The sequence below is a fragment of the Priceomyces carsonii genome (genome assembly GCF_900007245.1).
Source record: "Priceomyces carsonii strain CBS4050 genome assembly, scaffold: Debaryomyces_carsonii_scaffold_3, whole genome shotgun sequence".
NCBI lineage: Eukaryota > Fungi > Ascomycota > Pichiomycetes > Serinales > Debaryomycetaceae > Priceomyces > Priceomyces carsonii.
The window spans coordinates 1578771-1599808 of record NW_026946676.1 but is presented as its reverse complement, the minus strand read 5'-3'; the positions used below and the strand labels follow the sequence as shown (position 1 = coordinate 1599808).

The 21038-nt window shown below is 37.5% G+C and overlaps 10 protein-coding genes across 10 annotated transcripts; 6 read left to right on the top strand and 4 right to left on the bottom strand.

The window, feature by feature from the left end:
- Positions 1-117: 117 nt before the first annotated feature.
- PRCAT00003384001 (FG-nucleoporin) lies at positions 118-2736 on the top strand (the record flags this gene model as incomplete). Its single annotated transcript, XM_062953308.1, has 1 exon — positions 118-2736. The coding sequence occupies one exon, from the start codon at positions 118-120 to the stop codon at positions 2734-2736; it is 2619 nt and encodes an 872-aa protein (XP_062810124.1).
- A 401-nt stretch (positions 2737-3137) lies between these two features.
- On the top strand, positions 3138-4808 carry PRCAT00003383001 (uncharacterized protein; the record flags this gene model as incomplete). The annotated part of the gene is made up of 1 exon (XM_062953307.1): positions 3138-4808. One exon carries the CDS (start codon positions 3138-3140, stop codon positions 4806-4808), a length of 1671 nt encoding a protein of 556 aa, XP_062810123.1.
- A 284-nt stretch (positions 4809-5092) lies between these two features.
- On the top strand, positions 5093-6280 carry PRCAT00003382001 (uncharacterized protein; the record flags this gene model as incomplete). Its single annotated transcript, XM_062953306.1, has 1 exon — positions 5093-6280. One exon carries the CDS (start codon positions 5093-5095, stop codon positions 6278-6280), a length of 1188 nt encoding a protein of 395 aa, XP_062810122.1.
- A 71-nt stretch (positions 6281-6351) lies between these two features.
- PRCAT00003381001 (uncharacterized protein) lies at positions 6352-8118 on the bottom strand (the record flags this gene model as incomplete). Its single annotated transcript, XM_062953305.1, has 1 exon — positions 6352-8118. The coding sequence occupies one exon, from the start codon at positions 8116-8118 to the stop codon at positions 6352-6354; it is 1767 nt and encodes a 588-aa protein (XP_062810121.1).
- A 108-nt stretch (positions 8119-8226) lies between these two features.
- STE23 (metalloendopeptidase) lies at positions 8227-11553 on the bottom strand (the record flags this gene model as incomplete). Its single annotated transcript, XM_062953304.1, has 1 exon — positions 8227-11553. The coding sequence occupies one exon, from the start codon at positions 11551-11553 to the stop codon at positions 8227-8229; it is 3327 nt and encodes a 1108-aa protein (XP_062810120.1).
- Positions 11554-11812: 259 nt separating this feature from the next.
- Positions 11813-12934, bottom strand: RAV2 (Rav2p; the record flags this gene model as incomplete). Its single annotated transcript, XM_062953303.1, has 1 exon — positions 11813-12934. The coding sequence occupies one exon, from the start codon at positions 12932-12934 to the stop codon at positions 11813-11815; it is 1122 nt and encodes a 373-aa protein (XP_062810119.1).
- A 308-nt stretch (positions 12935-13242) lies between these two features.
- RBF1 (Rbf1p) lies at positions 13243-14448 on the top strand (the record flags this gene model as incomplete). The annotated part of the gene is made up of 1 exon (XM_062953302.1): positions 13243-14448. The coding sequence occupies one exon, from the start codon at positions 13243-13245 to the stop codon at positions 14446-14448; it is 1206 nt and encodes a 401-aa protein (XP_062810118.1).
- A 323-nt stretch (positions 14449-14771) lies between these two features.
- ALA1 (alanine--tRNA ligase) lies at positions 14772-17666 on the top strand (the record flags this gene model as incomplete). Its single annotated transcript, XM_062953301.1, has 1 exon — positions 14772-17666. The coding sequence occupies one exon, from the start codon at positions 14772-14774 to the stop codon at positions 17664-17666; it is 2895 nt and encodes a 964-aa protein (XP_062810117.1).
- Positions 17667-17715: 49 nt separating this feature from the next.
- PRCAT00003376001 (uncharacterized protein) lies at positions 17716-18612 on the bottom strand (the record flags this gene model as incomplete). Its single annotated transcript, XM_062953300.1, has 1 exon — positions 17716-18612. The coding sequence occupies one exon, from the start codon at positions 18610-18612 to the stop codon at positions 17716-17718; it is 897 nt and encodes a 298-aa protein (XP_062810116.1).
- Positions 18613-19196: 584 nt separating this feature from the next.
- Positions 19197-20855, top strand: SAL6 (Sal6p; the record flags this gene model as incomplete). The annotated part of the gene is made up of 1 exon (XM_062953298.1): positions 19197-20855. One exon carries the CDS (start codon positions 19197-19199, stop codon positions 20853-20855), a length of 1659 nt encoding a protein of 552 aa, XP_062810115.1.
- Positions 20856-21038: the final 183 nt, after the last annotated feature.

Sequence of the window (21038 nt, the reverse complement as noted above, 5' to 3'; positions counted from 1 at the left end):
TATTAGAATAATACATATAGTCGTGTATTCTCGCAAATTGACGAGAAACAAAATTTGAAAAAAGGTGTAAATAAAGCGAAAGAGTTATTTCAAAAGATCTAAGAAAGGGTTCTAAGGATGCCTAATTCCCTAAAGAGGTCTATCAGTCCTCAATCAAAGGAGAAACTGAGCAATAAGAAAAGGCAGGGGTTTGCTTTTTCCAATTTACTTTCCTTGATCAACCCATTCTCATCTAGATCTCCAGAAGTTGGAGAGCAACATATACCTGAAACAAGATTCTCATTGGAAGAGGATATCAAAGCAGAATATAACTTCTCCTCTGCAAAGAAAAGAAATTTATCCACTTCATCACGTCCTAGAAGTGGAATTACACCTCGCTTCTCAACATTGTCAAGCAATATTGGCTCGTACCAAACTTTCTCAGATTCCTTCAGATTTCAAAAGGAGGAACTAAATAATGACCTAGAAAGAAGAGTTAGCCATGTATACGATGATGCTATTGCAAAAGATGGAACTATAGATGATGACGAATTAGACGAGAAGTCTCTGTTTGCAGATCTTCGCCAAAACGGCATCCATGTAAACGCAACCCCACCAATGTTAGATCAAGATAGAGAGGATAGTTTACCCTTAATAATTGAACATGAATTTGCACCGCTATATACAGACGATGAGGGAAATTTGATCAGGCCACCATTTATAAACTTAGACCCCAGAGAAAGATATCATTTACTTCAACTTAAACGATCAATTACGGCATCAGAGGCATTGAAAGAAAGAATAAAGTATATGGTTGATCCAAATGAAACAGTTTCTCATATTGATTCTGCCACAAATAAAGTAGAAACAGCTACTCAAACTCGTGATGAGAACTTTCTTGAGGAGTCTCTCATTTTTCCATCCTTCAAAAGGAAGAGCCAAATGCCGATTAATTCTAGGAGTCTGAAAAGAGCTAAGAATAATCACGGCTTTTTTGTAGGAGAGTTTTTTTACGATTCAAACGAGGCGCTGAAAGGACCAGCTTCAAATAAGCTTGAAGGATATCTTGGATCCATCGCTAAGCCTGCTCATGTCAAAAAAGACATCAATGGAAAGTCCTCTGCCAAAGGTAATGAGTCCCATGATTTATCTTTAGATTCCGAATATGTGAAAAAAGCAGAAAGTATCTCCAATATTATTAAATTGAAGACCGGTGGTGAAAGCAAAAAGGTAGAAAACAAAAAAGAAACCATAAAGCCAAGCTCTGGCTTTCAATTTTCTTTGGATAATGATAAAATTTCTTCTGTGATAAACAAAAGAGCAGAAGAGGAGGCATCTTTGGAAAGTGAAACGAAGGCACCTAAGTTTGACATTCCTTTACTTGTAAAAAGGAAAAGCGACAGCAGTTCCACGGGTGATGGTTTCTTGAAAGGTAAAGTTAACTCGCAAAATCATAATGCAGAAGATGGGGGGCTTGAAGTTGGAAGCCAAAATAATGCTTGGAAAGAAAACGGGCCAGCTAAAAATACTTTTTTGTTTGGAAGTACCAAAGAAGAAGACAAAAATATTTCGAAACCAAAGTTCGAATTCAACCCAGTCAAAGAATCTGATAGACCGGATACTGACATCCGTGTTCCACAAATACCGTCGAATAAAACACAGGCACCTGTATTTAACTTTGGTAACAAGAAAGAAGAGCAAGTGAAACCAAAATTTTCTTTCGGGGCTACAGAAAAACCAGATGCGCCAAAATTAGATTTAGAAATTTCTAAGGAAGGGACGGAAAAGACTATAGACCTTGATATAACTCATAAAAAAGGAAAACAGGAAAAGCCCTCATTTTCTTTTGGGGCCACAAATAAGAATGCGGATAGTACCAAATTACCAGCATTCAGCTTCGGTAAACAGCAAGTGAATGATAAAGGCAGCGACCATCCCACCAAGACGTTAACTGCACCTACTTTTACCTCTGGAGCGCCAGCAAACACTAAAAAAGAAGCAAAAATTATTCTTGATACTTCTGAAAATACTGACAATCCAGTTAAACCTTCATTTGTCTTCGGTGCACCAAAAGATGGATCGGCTCCAAAATCTGTCTCGTTTGGAAGCTCCGAAAAAGAAGCAGGTTCATTTCCGTCATTTAACTTTGGTGCAAAACCAGCTGGTAATTCCTTGGATAACAAGAATGCCACATCTGGAGCTTTCCAGGGGGCGGTACTGTCCCTGTCAGCTGAAGGATCTTTTCCTAAGCTGTCAACCGCCACTCCTGAGCCTTTCGCGAACACGTCAAACAACGGCAATGCGCAAACGGCTGCTACACCGTTTTCTTTCGGACAAGGCCCATCTACCGCACCTCAATCATCTTTTGTGTTTGGTAATAATCAAAATACTAATGCACCCGGATTTAATTTTGCTCCTCGTGCAACTGCTGCACCTAGTTTTTCGTTCAATCCCTCATCGAAGCCGGCCTTCAACTTCACTGGATCTAAGGAAGGCACACCGGACCCTGCTTCCGTGTTCGGCGCTGCCACAGCTGCAACACCAGGTGCAGTTCCTGCAGCCACTACTCCTTTTGCCTTCAATGCTGGTAATGCTAGGTTTCCTAGTAATGGCCCTGGAATCATGGCGAATGGCGCCGGTAGCAATGCGGGAACTACTACTCCCGATGTATTTAATGCCGCCCCTCCGTCCAGTACGCCAACACCTCCGTTAATGTCTGGTCGAAGAATTGCCCAAATGAGACAACGAAGAAGGTAATGCATATAAGGGATAAATCATCGATCATTTCCATGTGAAAGACTTAGCACCTAAAATTACATATTCACTAATTCATCATCTATAGAGTTGTAGTATAGGAATCGATACCAAGATATTTAGTAAATTCTACAAATTTGCGCTGTAATTAAGTTATCAGCTTCAATTGAATCAAAAGTACGATATTGTTAGCATTCTAATAGAAGAGAGGATTCTAGATTATTTCCCTAAATAATTAAGTGAAAGAAGGCAATCTTTTAGATTCTGTAAAGAAGTTCGTGAAACAATCAAGCAAGTTTCCTTTGAAAGGTTAGCCTCAACTGGCGAGAAGGAAGAGGAAATTAACGAGACTAACCTCCAAGTTTCAGCGAATCTATTCAAGGTGAATGACTGTAACTGAGAATATGCCTTCAGAGCCCAAACCAGGTCGTATTCAAACTCTCACTGGCGAGCAAGAGATTGTATTGAAGCAAGTTTGGGCATATTTGTTAAAATTTTGGGGATATGACCTAGATATATCAGATTCGGATATAGCATTTAAGCGAAGTTTCGTTGCCTCTAGTACAACATCCAAGAATGAATTGAAAAAGTCCTTGAGTGGGCAAAATATAAATTATACTTCTACCAACAATTCGATCACAACAAGAGACACATCTCTGCTGTTTCTTAGGAAGAAAAGAAATTTTTTTGGCTGGAGAAAGAAAAGCTGCGGGCAGCTGCAAAACTCTGAAAGATTGAAACATTTACAAACATTGTCCTCTTCAGAAAGATATGTGCCTATTAAAAAGCCCTCAGAACGATATCATTATATCTATAGTCATTACTACAAGCAGGGATATAAGTATAGCGATGGTTACGAATCTATTGAATCGAGCGAAGAAGAAGAGGAAACAGAGGCGAAGGACACTAACTCCGTCAACTCATCAGAAACTTTCACTACTGCATCACCCTCATACAGCAATGAGGATAATAATGTTTCAAGAAAGGAAGATTTGGTGCTGTGTCGGAAAAAAGTACCGAAGCGAGGCTCCTACAAACTGAGGGATGGATCAATCAATAAGCAAGTCAAACCAAAAAAGTCAATCTTGCCATTGAAATCTGATTTCAAGGCAAACACAACTCACAATGCATTTTTCGCAAGCAACAATGTCAACCTAGTTGATAATTTTCTTCTAAATCACGTAAGAATAAGAGGGTATGACACTGAAAGATCGCTTCAACTGTTTTTCAAGAACATGGAATGGAGATCAAAAGACTTTCCTACAGCAGATTGGCTCTTGGAGGGCGACGCACCGTCTTATTTACATGATACTGACTCTGAGTTCATCCGAAATTTCACTGTTTCGAAGTCTTATTTAAGGGGAACTGATTACGATGGTAATAGAATTTTTGTATTCAGAACGAGGAGACATTATACTTCTGATTCGTTGCCAGATACTAAAAGATATATTGTCTTAACGATTGAGTGGTGTAGGCTATTCTTTCGACAGGCAACGGATTTTGTTGACTCGGCAGTAATTTTGTTCGATTTGACAGGCTTTTCTCTCAAAAATGCAGACTATGCTGCAATAAAATTCATAGCTGAAATTTTCGAAGCTCAATATCCAGACAGCTTGGGACTTGTATTGTTACACAACGCACCGTGGATCTTTTCAATTGTCTGGGACATTATCAAAAACTGGATAGATCCAGTTATAGCATCTAGGATCCATTTTACAAGAACGGTTGAAGAGTTGGAAAAATATATTCCTCTATGCCACATACCAGACTTTATTGGCGGTAATGACTCGTATGCTGATGAGTATCCAATACCAGGAAATCGACACGGGGGACCTCCTTTGCAAAAGGATGCCAAGTTCAGGAAATTGCGGAAGGAACGAGATAAGTTATATGCCACTTTCCTAGAAACAACAAAACAATGGATTGAATCCACCAATCCAGATGTGAGTTCAAAATATTTGCAAGACAAGATTGATATAAGTATCAAGCTATCTGAGAATTATATCCAGTTGGACCCTTACATCCGAAATCCAGGGATATACGATAGAAATGGCTCTTTGAAGTTATCCATTTGAATAGCTTCAAATTAATTATCTTTTTGTTTATGTATAGAAACAAGTAACTCTGAGATGTATATTGCTATATTTATTATTAGAGTTCTCTTGTAATCAACTAGCCATCTTCTTTATAGTGCAAAGTAAAATATACTAACACAATGTTTAACTTAAAACCGCGATTCCGCATTTAATATAGAAAACTGCCATAATAAATCTCCCATCGAAAGTTAACTGCCAGCCAGCTATCTGTACATTAACCAATTTCTTTATTCAAAAGCAGTATCACAGTTTATGATTGAATAATGTCAAGAAGATCAGAGAGATCTAGAAATCATTCTGGTCTGTCTGGACATAGTTCTGGAATAGGCGATGATGATGAAGGCGTAAATGTGTTTGAGGATGAGATTGAAGAAGAAGAAGAAATAACAAGGTGCATATGTGGAAGGGACGAGATCAGTACGCAAAATATAAACCAACAACTTGCAAGCTTTTTACAGTCAGAATACTCTATCAAGATTGACCAAGGATTATTTATTCAATGTGATAAATGCTCTGTATGGCAACATGGGTACTGTGTGGGGCTCTTCACAAACGATGATGTTCCCGAAAAGTACTGGTGTGAATTGTGCAAGCCAGACTTACACATATTCATTAATGAAGGGGATGAGGCTGTCAGAACATTATACAAGCCAGCGAATGACAAGAGAAAGAAATTGCTATCGGAATTTGCATCAAATGAGTTTGCTGGAGGACTGTCGAACAGACTGCGAACGAAGAGGCCGACAACATCGGCTTCGGCGAACTCAGATCCAAAGCCTTCTAGAAAGGAGAGGCGACACTTTGATGATATGTATGATGAACAATTGCAAAAGGCTCTAAAAGAGAGCGCGAAGGAATCGGGAGTTAGCATGACCCGCGAAGATGAGCGACCCCAGAGTAAAAGAAGAGCCAAAGGGAGCGATGTGGACGACCACCGGAAAAATGCAAACGAGTCAGACATAGGACCTTCAGGAACTGAGAAAGGAGAAACAAACGATGAAGATACTGCGAATAGCGAGGGCACGAGTCATGCACCAAAAATAAAGAAATCAAGAACGAAAAGCAAAACATTGAAGGGACATTCAAAGACTACTAAAAAACTGGGGACTTCTTCAGCTTCCGACAAGTCGAATAATTCACTTTCGACGAAGGAAGAATTAATAAGTCAAAACTCGAAACCAAGGTATGTAAGTGAAAAATCCTCCATCTATGAATTACGTAAAAGAACTGGAGCAATTCTCGAATGGCTAGGTAGAACCCAGATGGAATTAGAAGAGGAGCGTATCAACAAAATTGAAATTTTTAGCTATAAAGAGAGTTCAAATGATGACGCACAGGATATAGATAATAACAAAGTTCTTCTAAACTTTAGCGAAAACTTAACGTCAATGGAGAAGTTGACAGAAAAAATATTGGAATGGGAACAAAAATATGGTAAATATGCGCCTTGACACCATCCAAAGAAGTTCACATATTTTGTCTTGATCGTATTATGTAATATATATGTATATTTAAATATATATCACGATTCATTTACTAAATCGTATAATTTTGATAACCATTGACTACTATTCAAAATACAATCTCCACCAATCACTAAATTAATACTGTTGTTTGATTCATTCAATTCATGCACCAATCTTGCTTCTTCGTACGTCACGCCACCCTTTATGTATATTATGATATCTTGAGCTGAATATCCATCAACGCGTCCTCCATACTGATTTGAAACATTATCTGGTATGACGGTTGACAAATTGCTTAGTGTTTGATCATTCCTCTGAGCATCGGTATTAAGAACATTATTCAAAATTTCATGAAGTTTTGGAGTATATTGCATATAGATATTGTCCGTTTTAGTGGATTGACTCGAGTTGTGATTAAACAACTGATTGATCTTGATCCTCTGATTATTGAATATATTACCGATATTATTATTGTTATTGTTGCTTGTATTGGAGGTTATATTTGAGCTGAAAAGTTTTCTGAACTTTTTTATCAAACCATTTTGTGAAACTGTAGGAAGTGGGCTGGTGATCAAAGGATCATTAAGCTTTGACGAAAAGTGATTCAAGTCTTCCATATTGTTGAATCTAACAGAATATAGTAAGATCAATTTCAACTTGTTGACAGTTGAAATTTGGATGTTATCTAAAACTTGAAGTAATTTTGATTTCAAAAACAGCTGACTTTCCAAATTACAAATGATTGTTTGCTGAAGTTCGCCCACTTCCCAAAGGTTTTGATCTGAGATCTGTTTATCGATTTCACTTATCAAGTTCAAATGCTTTAAAATATTATTTGACAACTTTCTATATTCTGGAAACTTGGTCAACATGTTTTTCAATTCTGATAAGTTTTGTGTCTTGAGATTATCAATTGAGGATTGCTTTGTCTGCTTTTTGTATTCTTCAACATACGCTTGAAACTTTTCAGTCAAGTCTCCATAGTTCAAATACATCGATTCTTGAAAAAATTTGTCTTGGTCTTCAGACAAGGTTAACTGCTCCTTGTCACTCAAAACCACAATATTCCTATTGATACCTATGAGTTCATGGATCATAGACTGATATGTCCAAGGAGATATCAAAGGTGTTATAGGGTCATTTTTTCTATCTAACAACAAAAGTAGTGGGGGAACATCCAGAGCTTGATTCAATTCATCAAACAAGTTATTATTCGTATTTGAATTTATGTTATAAAGGATCTCGGAGCTGAGCTTTTTTAATTCGAATGACGTTGACTCGTATTTTATAAGCGGACATTTTCTTAAAGACAAAAGCAAACTGGAGATGCTATTACTTTCTTCAATAGTCTGATTTTGAGTAGCATTCTCTAAATTAATCATGAATAGGTTGTCGTTGACAATTAAGTAGTCTTGAAATATTTCTATCACTTTACTTATGACTTCAAATTCATCTGCATTTGCCAAGGATTCTAATTGAGTTTTACTAATAATGTTGTTAAGGAAGAGTTTATAGTTGCTGAAGTGTGGTTTGTTGAGCTCCCTGATTAGACTTTGGATAGATTCTTTTGTAGGCTTAATATAAACAATACAGCTTAAATGCTTCATCATATTAAGCTTATTTTGGTTTTCTATCAATTCAACTAAGATGATGTCATGCTCGAGTAGTTGTGATTGCGTGTAGCACATAGATATGATTGATGTTGTAAACTTGTCGAGTAGCAAAACCTTTGCCCTAGAGTCCCTAGATACGGCGGACTCATCATTAGAAAGAAAAAGCTTACTAAAATAAGAATTGCTCACTTTCGATAAACTCAAGGACATCTTCAATGTTAGCTGAAAGAAAATAGAACTTCCTCAAGACGTACGATTAAATCTAAATATGATTAAGGAAACTTTAGGTACTGTATATAGACGATTTTTTTCTATGTTCTATAAATGTGCTTCAGAATCTAAGTAAGAAAACTTGGATAAGTCTTCAACTGGTACAGGCGGACCACTTTTCTTAAACTCACTCCTAAACTCTTCAATTGAATCAATGAGGTTCCCACTCGGGTATCCTGTAGGAACAGGTCTTTTCAATTCTTCCTTGATAATCAGGAAAAGGCTAGAAATGTGACCGTTTTCCACAATCGGATTAGACTGATTCAGCTCCTTAAGATACTGTACCAATCTGTCGGTCAAGGCTTCTAGGTTACTCAAATTATCTTCAATAATCCCGTCTACCTTGCTGGAATCAATTTGCAAATCATAATGATAAATGAAATTGTAAATAGAGGCCTGTATAAGCTTCAAGTCAGGCTGGTTAGGAGGGCTTTGCGACGAGAGGTGCATTACTAGTCTGGATGATATATCAGATTCATCAGAGATATAATTATTAAAGAAAGCAACGAAATCTGCTCTTGTAATGTGATCCAAGTATTCAGCATGCTTACATCTCTCTTCGAAATTGTAGTATCCACTAGTGATGGATTCCCAGAATCTACTTGCCTCTTCATTGAGATTTTTAAGCTTCGCAAGTTTCTTAGTTTTCAAGGACTGCTTGAATTTATTGAATTGATCACTCGTCAATTTTTGATTTACGAAAATACCAAAACCTTTCAAAAAATCCGCAATTCTGTATTCTAGATAGTCTGTTGTTCTTTCTGATTGCACCAAGATTCGAAATCCTAAGGTCGTTCTCGTTAATCTTGTTCCGGAAAAGACCACATAGCCTAGTTGCTCTTTTGTTCTTAGCTGATTGAAACACGGCTCATGAATAATTGTTGACAAAAGATCCGTCAAGACTCTCACCTTTACATCGTTTAAATCCTCAGAAATTTGAATATAATATTCAATACAAGAATTTATATTTTCTGGATCTTTAAGCAGCATTTGATACCTAAAAGATCGATTCGATGGCAACACATATGACTGGAGTCTCACAACATTTCTCACGCTGGAATAATCTGAATCAATTGCTTTAATGTGAGATATTTTGCTTTCGATCACATCTCTGATACTTTCAGCTTTTAATATATCAAAGTTTCCTTGAATCAAACCATCCACAAATATACCAGATTCCCAGATCGACTTTGTAACAAAATTTTGAAACAGTGAAAAGATAAGCTTGTCAAGGACCGAAAGTCTCGCCTCATGAGAGTATGTTTTATCGTTCACCAATGTTAAGAAATGGGTCAGCATCTGCATGAATGGGTTAGCATAGTTAAAATTACGCAAATCTTGAGTTAATTTGAATTTTATGGCTTCAAACCTCTCTTCTTTTGGACTGAAGTTCAACACTTGAGTCAAGGCATTTTCTAACAATACAGCTATTTTATCATTATATCCATCAACTTTTATCAATAAGCCATCACGTCTAAAATCAATAGATAATCTTAATCCTACCATCGAGGCGTAGTAAGAGATATCATTGAGTTCATCTTCTAAAAATTCGCTGAGTAAAATCGTACAGACACTCGCTTCACAAGTTGTAGAGGAGTTGGGGAGATGAAGCATTAGGTCAATGATAGCTTTGGGGACTTCGAACCTGTCATCCTGTTTATACCAAATATGAAACTTATTGTTGTTTGTAATTAAGTAAGGATGAGTTAAGGGAAGTTTCAGTTTCATTTTTGAAATTGTAAAATCATTGGGAATGAATTCATTCTTTTTTGGTAGATTAAATTGATTGTTAAGCGTAATGGTTTGTAAGGCTTGTGACAAAGAATTCGGAAGCGAATTAATAGAGTATTCAGTTCCATACCACTTTTCCTTCTTGTCGAGTCCTTCCAAGTTTTGAGAAACCAAAGTCAATTTGATATTCTTCGGATTAAGATACTCGCCATATTGCTGGATCTTTTGGCTATCAAACTCTCTAACAATTGACGAACTTAGCAAATATTTTGCTGGAATAAAAGAATTCTCAGTAAACTTGTAAAGCGAACCACTCAATTTAGATACTGTTGAGGACGCTTCCTGTTTTTGTCGAAATTTAAAGTCTATTTCAGAAGTGTTGTGAAGTTCTTTCCATATCCATTCCTGTGGCCCTACATTTAAGATTAGCTTCAAGTATTGAAAAATGTTCACAACAATTTCTTCCCAGTTTTCTAAGCCAGATGGGGTTAAACTTACTTCGATAGAGAAGGCAGAGTTACCTTGACTTTGTCTCGCACCTCCGGCTGATAACTCTGTGGCCCAGCTTTTTGATTTCAAGTAATGAAAAATAGATCCAGCACTTTCGTGTCCCAATAAATGACTATAGTACCTTGATGGCTTGGTGCTCCAAGATTCCTCTTGATCATCTGGAATTGGGAATGTGACTTGTAGAGAATGCTGTTCTTTTATAGGTTTTGCCTTAATTAGAACGCCTAGTTGGTCAGGCGTTAAAATTTCGACTCCATTATAATTAGGTCTAGCCAAATTTTTATTTGGAACATCTGAAAACATATCTGCTACCCAAGAAGACAATGTGTCGAGATCTTCTTTCCCTAATACAACTAAACTCATCAAGTTAGAAGAGTAATGTTCACTATGAAACTTAATGAGAATGTCTCTAACATTCAAATTTTTTTCGAGAGGTTCTTCTCCTAAAGTTTTGATATTTCCCGTCGAAAACCCATTATATGGATGTGCAGGGTTACTTGTCAGTTTGTCTAACTGATAAAGTCTCCAAAGGTCACTTTGCAAATTCTTTTTATTCTCTGAATCCACAGCCCTTATTTCCCTATCTTTACAGCTCTTACTAAACAATGGGCTTATAAAAAATTGGGAAAATCTGTCCAATGCACCTTCTAAGTTGTCGGAACTCAACTCAAAGTAATAATTAGTGTGTTCACTTGCTGTATAAGCATTGGAATAGCCTGAATGTTTAGACAAATAGCTTGAATACTCATTCTCTTCAGGATATTTTTCGGTACCCATGAAAAGCAAGTGTTCACAGAAATGTGCTAGCCCTGAAATACCATATTCTCTATCTGTAAAAGAACCAACATTCACATCCAAGGATGCTGCTGATTTATCAGTCAGTGGATCTTGTATAACCAAAGCATGCAAATGATTACTCTTGAGGTTCAAGAATCTGTATTTCCTGTCATCTAAAATAGGTCTTTCTATTATTGAGTTGTCTGCTAGTTGGCAGTATTTATCTGTGGTCATTGTCGTAGATGGCCGTGAATAAATTGGAGATAGACGGCTTTTACCTTTTAAGTACGAGTATTTTGTTTTGTTTTTCAAACTTATTTTTAAAATTCCAGCGGGCTGCCTTCCAAGTAGACTCATGTAATTGGGGAAGTCTAAGTAAACTTATATCTAATTGAGTACTGCTTATTTGATTATATCGTATTTGTTTTTTATTGTTGCTAGAATCTACTGATCTACTGGTACAATTGAACGTTGCACTAGTAAAATCTATACTGTTCTTAATCTGTATCCATAGACTCACGTATCTTTGACAGCAAAAAAAATTAAAATGAGAAATTAAGTCACATTGAATTATATATTTAAAGAAATGAATAGCTGTTAAGCAGGGAAATAATTATTAATCATCCATCACTTTTTGAAGGTTTTCTAAAAATGAACTTACTAAGTACTCTATACTGTCAAGTTTTGTGAAAGCGCTAACCAAGATTGGATCTGGAGAACTTACCTCTATCTTTTTGTTTATAGTAACAACCATGTTATTGTATGTGATACACTTTGTAATGAAATCAATTGGGTCATATTTAGGCTTAAGCAGCAAATGACTAATAATATCAGAAAATAGCTTACTTCTATCCGTAGACCTTTGACCAGGAGGAATTGTGCTAATTTGATTAAGCCGATCTTCAATATCAGCCATATTGAGAGGTTGCGAAGGAGCTATGGGTGTTGAGGCCGGGGTAGTCGTTGAATGAGTACTTGGTAATTTCATTTCGTCCCTAAGCTTATCAATGTACGATTTACCATTTTCGTCAATATTGGACCAAGGTTTATCTTGAATCCTATGCAAGTTTTTTAAGTCTATGCATACCTCTGCCTGACTTATATATAGATCAAAGGATATATTTGGAGTAAGTTCGGGTTCAAATGCATCACTTGGCGTGACGTTGATTGGAAATACAAGAGCAGGATCGGTTGGTAACTGTAACGAATTCTTTGCCGTCTTTATTTCCCCCATTAGAGTTTTAAAAGTTGTAACCAAAGCATTATGGTCCTCTTCAGTACAATTTAAGGTTTTCTGAGCCTCTTTAATTAGTTCCATAGCACGATCAATGCTTTTTTTTGTTGTAATGATTTGATCGAGAAGTAGGGGTTTCTTTAATTGAAGTTTATGAAGAACCTTGTTAAAATGCGGCTCCTTTAAAGAAACTGACAACTGAGTAACATAGGCGCCGTCTCTGACAATTATACCCTTGAGAGTCTCCAGTTTGGGTGAGGAAACCGGTAGTTTTACAGGAGGACCTCTTTCGACTCTATTTTCGGGATCAGGATGCTGCGGTGAGTTATATAATACAAGATTTGAACATATTTCGAGAGCTTCCACTATTTGTGGAAATTCGGATAAAATAACGTCCTTCACGAACCAGTGTAACTCTCGATCAGCGGCTGTGATTTGAATTTTATTAACTGTATCAAAGAACTGCGATATATTTATCGGATGATGGTTCACACTTGACATCATATTCCCATTGAGTTTGAAATGAATGGATTCAAAGATTTAATACAAAAATGATCAGCATTTGGTAATAATATCACTATTTAGTGTTACGCAACATTTCATGTGATAAGATTTCATGATGTTACGAGAGCGTGCAAATACCAATAGTCGTGCTCATGGCCAACTTTGAAAATTGAACTATCAACACATTTTTATAAAATACAACATACACAACAATCCTTTATTCAAACAGCAAACAACCTGTGCAGGACTTTTGTTTTATATTCACAACTAGTGCTAGAAGGTAAACATAAGGATTAGATAAATTAAAGATGCTGGGACCTTCAACATCGAGCGAGAGATCAACAGTAAATGCCGATGGCCAATTACAAGGTCACCCTGATGGAAATGGACTGTTGGTGGGAAGGCAGGCAGATTATCAAAATGCCACCGCTACTGCAGCTGCAGCAGTGTCTGCATCAGGTTATGGTGCGGGACACCCTGATGATCCTAGCCATTTTCATCACCAACATGGCTACCATTCTGCTTCAGCATCGGCGGCGGCAGCAGCAGCAGCCGCTGCCCAACTTCAACATCAACAACAGCAATTACAACAACAACATCAATTACATCAACAATTTCAACAATTTCCGCAGCAACAAGTATCTCAACACCAACATCAGTTGCCACCACATCACGCTCCTCATCAGTTTACTCATGCTCCTTCTTCGGCGGACTATGAGCCGACTGGAATACTTCACTCAAAATACATGGAAAATGAGGTTATCAAAACGTTTCCAAGTAAGCAGGACTTGGTGAAGTACGTGAAAAACGTTCTCAATGACGAGGAACAATGCAAAATTGTTATTAATTCTTCCAAGCCTAAGGCAGTTTATTTTCAATGTGAAAGGTCTGGGCTGTTTAGAACGACAGTAAAGGATTCTACGAAGAGGCAAAGAGTAGCCTATACTAAAAGAAATAAGTGCGGATACAGATTAATTGCCAACTTATATCCTTCGGAGAAAGATAAAAAAAGAGTCAAAGGGTCTGTTTCTCCTGACGGTAACTTGGACGAAAAGTTGAATGAGTTTCAGAGTCACTCAGGCTCACTTGACCAGTCTACGGGAGAAAGATGGGTATTAAGGATGATAAATCCAGCCCACAATCATCCTCCAGAACCATCTGGAGGTAAGAAAAAGAGACTGAAGTTTTCTAGAACATTGGTTGAAAAGCCATTGAACCGTACTAACAATACTAACAATGCATTCAATACCAACGTGATGGTTAATCCGCTTCCTCCCCATGTTCCACATTCTCTCGTTCAGCAGGCACATCAACAAGGATCGCATTTACATAACGACGATCCTAACCACCATACTCCCTCGGTACAAGATGCAGCTGTGATAGCAGCTATTGAAGCCACTCCAGCAGCCGCTGTTGCTTTACATAACCAAAACGCACACGTCGATCCCAACATTGATCCAAATGTGGACCCTAGTGTTCAGGAGCACGATCACTCGCACGGAAACTTGAGATGAATTATGTCAATGCGACAAGCTATTCTTGAGCCGTATAATTGTGTATTCTAACTTTGTATTGTCAGTATTTGTTATATTATTTGTTTAAAAAACATGTTCAAATTTTTTAATATTAGAAATCCTTAATTATCTCAAATATTACTTTCTGAATAATATATGTCTCTTTTTTTTTCTGTTGAAGGGATCTTCTTTCAAATCGTAACAAGCTAAAGGTGTGATTGGAAAGTTGATTTCATCGCACGACTGTTATTATTCACTTTTCTACTGACTATTATCACCAGAAAAATCCTCCTTTTTTCTTCTTCTATTCAGGACAACATTTTATGTTAAAGACTTCGATTCCAAAAAGAATAATGTCTACATCAACAAATGAGTGGCCAGCTGCCAAGGTGAGATCTACATTTTTGGATTTGTTTAAGCAGAAGGACCATAAGTTTGTCCCTTCATCGTCTGTTGTTCCTCATAATGACCCAACCTTGTTGTTCGCCAATGCAGGTATGAACCAATATAAGCCAATCTTCTTAGGCACTGTGGAACCAGGTTCGGATTTTGTTTCTCTAAAGAGAGCGGTTAATTCACAGAAGTGTATACGTGCAGGTGGTAAGCATAATGATTTAGAAGACGTCGGTAGAGACTCCTATCATCACACATTTTTTGAGATGTTAGGAAATTGGTCTTTTGGAGACTATTTCAAAAAAGAGGCTATAGCTTGGGCATGGGAACTTTTAACGGAAGTATATAAACTAGATAAAGATAGATTTTATGCCACCTATTTCGGAGGCGACGAGAAACTAGGATTAGAACCGGATTTGGAAGCTAAACAGTATTGGATTGATGTCGGAGTCCCAGAAGACCACATTTTACCAGGATCTGCGAAAGATAACTTCTGGGAAATGGGAGACCAAGGACCTTGTGGACCGTGCTCTGAAATCCATTACGATAGAATTGGAGGAAGAAATGCTTCAAGCTTGGTTAACATGGATGATCCAAATGTCTTAGAAGTATGGAATATTGTCTTCATTCAATACAACAGGGAACCAGATGGGACCTTAAGACCCCTTCCATCTAAGCATATTGATACTGGATTGGGATTCGAAAGATTAGTCTCTATTTTGCAAGATAAATCTTCCAATTATGATACTGATGTCTTTCAGCCACTTTTTGATCAAATCCGTGAAATTACTGGGGTGAGACCTTACACAGGTAAATTTGGAAGCGAAGATAAAGATGGAATTGATACTGCTTACAGAGTCATTGCTGATCATGTTAGAACTTTGACCTTTGCCATAACTGACGGCGGCATTCCAAATAATGAAGGAAGAGGTTATGTTTTGAGAAGAGTTTTGAGACGCGGAGCACGTTATGTGCGTAAATATATGAACTACCCTATTGGTTCATTCTTCCAACAATTGGTACCAACTGTCATTGAGCAGAGTTCTGAAATTTTTCCTGAGATTGCTCAAAACCAGCAAGATTTAAAGGAGATTTTAAACGAAGAAGAATTGTCCTTCGCAAAAACTTTGGATAGAGGCGAGAAATTATTCGAGCAATATGCTATTATTGCGTCTAAAACGCCCGAGCAAACATTATCAGGTAAGGATGTATGGAGGCTCTATGATACCTATGGTTTCCCGGTAGATTTGACAAGACTAATGGCCGAAGAAGCTGGTTTAAAGATCGACGAGGATGGATTCGAAAAAGCTAAAGAGGAGGCAAGAGAAGCTTCCAAAGCAGGAGGCAATAAAAGTAGTGCCACTTTAGTCAAATTGGATGTTCATGCTTTATCTAAATTGGATGAAAACGAAAAGATTCAGAAGACAGATGATTCCTTTAAATACGGATTGGAGAATATTAAATCTCGTATTTTAGCTATTTACGATGGGAAGTCATTTGTTGATTCGATTGATGAGTCTATTGACACTGAAGTTGGAATTATTTTGGATAAAACGCCTTTCTATGCTGAATCAGGTGGACAGCAATATGATAAGGGTAAGTTAGTTATCGATGGAAAGGCAGAATTCAATGTCGAAAACGTGCAGTCTTATGGTGGATATGTTTTGCACACGGGAATATTGTTAGAGGGCAGTTTGTCGTTAGATAACGAAGTCATCGCTTCTTACGACGAATTGAGGAGATGGCCAATTAGAAATAACCATACTGGTACTCACATATTGAATTTTGCGTTAAGGGAGGTCTTGGGAGATGGCGTTGACCAAAAGGGGTCTTTGGTTGCACCTGAGAAATTAAGATTTGATTTCAGCCACAAGCAGGCTTTACTGCCCGAAGAGCTTTCGAAAGTTGAAAAAATTTCGAATGATTACATTGAAGCCGACAAGAAGATATATGCAAAGGAAGTAGCTTTAGCTACGGCAAAAAAGATCTATGGCTTGAGGGCTGTCTTTGGGGAAACGTATCCAGATCCAGTAAGAGTTGTTTCAATTGGCGAACCGGTCGATGATTTGATATCAGTACCCGAGGAGAAGTCATGGCATGGTTTTTCGATTGAACTCTGTGGTGGTACTCATGTCAATAAAACTGGTGACATTAAGAATTTGGTAATAATTGAAGAGTCTGGAATTGCAAAAGGAATCAGGAGAATTGTTGCCGTCACAGGAACCGAGGCGCATCATGTTCAGCATCTTGCTAAAGAGTTTGGGGCTGAAATAGAGAAGACAACTGAATTACCTTTTGGTCTGTACAAAGAATCAAAGACGAAGGAATTGGGAGTTGCTCTCAAGAAGTTGTCGATATCTGTTTTGGATAAACAAGCATTAACTTCGAAGTTCAATGCGTTAGATAAATCGATAAAGGATGAAATTAAATCTAAGCAAAAAGAAGAATCGAAGAAAACGCTTGAAATCGTGAATAAATGGCTCTCTGAAGAGAGGTCACCACAATATCTTGTTACAAAGGTTCCGATAAGTGCTAATGCCAAAGCAATAACTGATGCCATTAACTTATTAAAGAAACAACATAAAGAGAAATCTCTTTACTTAATTGCGGGATCGGATAAGGTTGCACATGGCTGTTACGTTTCCGATGAAGCTATCTCTAAAGGCATTAATGCTACAGAGTTAGGAAAGATAGCATCCATCAATGTAGGAGGTAAAGCTGGTGGCAAGGGTAATGTTGTGCAAGGTATGGGAGACAAACCTGAAGGTGTTCAATCTGCTATCGAAGAAATTACCAAAGTTTTTGCGCAAGCATACAAGGACTAGGTCATCTTTATATATGTAATTTAATAAATTTCTATGTACATAAACAAATTCATTTAGGCAGGGGTCCCTCAGAAATAAGCTTACTTTCATCCTGTGGAGTTATCTCTATGGCATCGCCACCTACTTTGGCAAGGATCTCTTCAACTATAGCCCTTAGTTCACTGCTCTTGATCTTACTATTACCAATTATACTTACAGTATTAACATTCCACTCCATATGAGGATAAGATCCTAACTTAACACTTTTATCAAAATTTTCATCACATTTCTTTTGAAGAGCAGTCAAAAATGGAGCAAGTTCACTTTCCTTTGTGCTTGTTTTGACAAAATAACGGGTCAATCCCGTTCCAACTACTCTTGGCATTATATGTTTCCCTAATCCTTTCAATAACCTATCAAATAATTTTGGTACGCCAGGTAAAACATATACTTTTTCATCAATACCTATTACAGGAACCCATAAAGAATCGTCTACGAATACTTTCTCAATGCACAAACTAGAATTTTTGCATTCTGGGAGTGTGGCCATCTTATGAAAAGCTTCTAATTGTGGCAGACTCAATGTCTTCAAATAATCCCCTCTTAACTTGCTCATTCTCTCTACAACTTCCTTATCTAATTCGCATGGAACATCATACGCATCCGCAAGTGCTTCGTAAGTCACATCATCGTGGGTTGGCCCTATGCCACCACTCGTCACTATCATGTCACATTCTTTATTCAATATCTTGATACAATTTGCAATATCTTGCTTGTCGTCGCTGCAAACAATCGTTTTCTTTAAAGGTATGGATAGCTCGTCAAAACAAAATTTAGCAAACTTGAAGGAATTGGTATCGTGAATCTTACCATTAAGGACTTCATCCCCAATTATAAGGCACCCAGCAGAAGTAATGGGTTTCATTTTATAGCTCACGCCTGAAATACTTCTGACAAACCTTAGCATTGGTTCAAGAGTAATGTCAGCTTATTGTGTGACAACTTGCTAATCTGACCAATCTGCGGCCATCTCTATTTGGCCCTTACGCAAAAGATCAAGATCAGTCACGACTTAAATTAAGCACTTCTTTCCAGAAAAGGTATTCTACCTATTTCCCCTTTTTGTGGTCAAGCTTCTAATCACAAAAGTGTGCCTCTAACATATTGATGAAGTCAGTTTCTAAATTACGCATAGGTTCCCAAATTGATTACCAAATTAGTAGTCCCCCTATATTTTGTGCTGGTAATAAAAAAATACCACGTGGGGAGATTTCGCCTCACTCAAAGGAGGAAAAAGCTCTCGAGAGCTTTTTTGTTCTAATCACGAGGACATTATGTGGGCGTACATTTCAGCATCAGAATTGCGAGTCTCGGCCAGTCTAGGCCACAGTAATTTTTCTACGCCATCTTCAAAGCAAATATATCTAAGGGTTATCTAACTTTGAAAGGCCTTTTTATATAAAGACATATAATAGCTTCTTTACTTATTATCTTTGCTGAGAATAAAAAGCTTTTTTTCATTACAAGCTAGTGATCCCTTTTATAAATAACATGGGAAATGCCCCGTCAAGAGATGATTCGTCGAATACCGTTAACCAAACATTAAGCGATCCTAGCACTGGAATTTCAGGAGAACTGGAGTCAGAAGAGCAAGGAGGTCTATCGCGACAATACAATAGTAAATATAATGACAGTAATGACCAATATAAAACTCGAAAAGACGACGATAAAGCAAATTGCTTAAAGACAACGCCTGCAATCAAAATAGAAAGAAAAACCAAAGACTCAGCTTCGAAATCTAATAAGAAAGATTCCTCATCTCCCCGGAAGTTCAGAAGATCCTCTTTTGCAGATCATGATTTGGATTTAGATCTTGAAATTGGCGTTTCTGCAGCTAAGTTATTAACCATTCCTAGTGAATATCACTCTTCAGTTGAAAGTTCTGATATTTCTATTGCTTCTCCGGTTTTCACATCTAGTGGTGAAACAAAGGATGTGGACCTGCTACTGTCTGTAGGCTCAGGGAATTCTCCAAAACAAAATGGAGGTTTTGGAAATTATAAAGAGGATTCAAAAGAGAGCTTAGAACCCATCGTGGAAGGCTCTCTTGAGTCTACCCCAGAGCCAGGAAAAGTGCCTTCGAAAACCGGATTCATTAAAAAGAATTCGATCGGAAAGTTCATTAAACCTCAATCATCGAAGAACTCTCTTGGAGAAGAATTAACTAAATTAGCATCTATCAGCTCAACTTCTACTTCAGGGTCACCGCCTTTAGCTCCTAGTAGTAAGAAATTTGAGATTGATATTGATGCAGTTATCGATAAACTTCTAAATGTCGGGATGAAGAAGCAAACAAAGAGGTCTTCCAAAGAAAAATTTCCAATTTCACCTAACGAAATAAGATATATAGTACAGAAAGCAAGGTCTGTATTTTTAACTCAGCCTAGCTTATTAAGGTTATCACCACCTGTTAAAATTGTTGGTGATATACATGGCCAATTTCACGACTTAGTTAGAATCTTCAATGTGTGTGGCTATCCGCCGTATTCAAATTATTTGTTTTTGGGTGATTACGTTGACCGTGGCCCTAGGTCATTAGAAATTTTCTTGTTGTTGTTAAGCTTTAAAATTAAGTATCCAGAGAATTTTTTCATGTTGAGAGGGAATCATGAATCTGCGAACATTACTAAGATATACGGGTTTTATGATGAGTGTAAGCGAAGGTTAAGTAGCCGTAAGATTTGGAAAGATTTTGTTGATGTATTCAATACTTTGCCTATTGCGGCTACAATTAATGATAAAATCTTCTGCATTCATGGAGGCTTATCTCCGGACTTGCACGATTTGAATCAAATCGAGACAATTAAGAGACCCACGGATGTACCTGATAGTGGTTTGTTGGCTGATTTGCTTTGGTCTGACCCTGATCCTGCGATACGAAGCTCAAGCTGGACCAAAAATGACCGTGGTGTGTCTTACTGTTTCGGAAAGAAGCATGTGGATCATTTTTGTGCCAAATTCAAAATGGATCTAATTGTGAGGGGCCATATGGTTGTAGAAGATGGCTACGAGTTTTTCAACAAGAGGAAGCTCGTCACTGTCTTCCTGGCTCCAAACTACTGCGGTGAGTTCAACAACTTTGGTTCCGTTATGAAAGTGGACAGAAAGATGTGCTGTTCATTTCAGTTGATCAAACCACATAGTGAATAGAGTGAAGCAGAATTTGTTTTTTTCTTTATATATTTTGAGAGAAGACAACCAAATGAATGGTTACTTCTTTATTGTGTTTATTTCGTTGTTGATAATGACTTATGGCGCAAACGTTCATTTCTCCTCAGTTTCTTTTTCTTTTTTTTACGCTAGTTGTGATAGTGACTGGACTTATAAATAAAT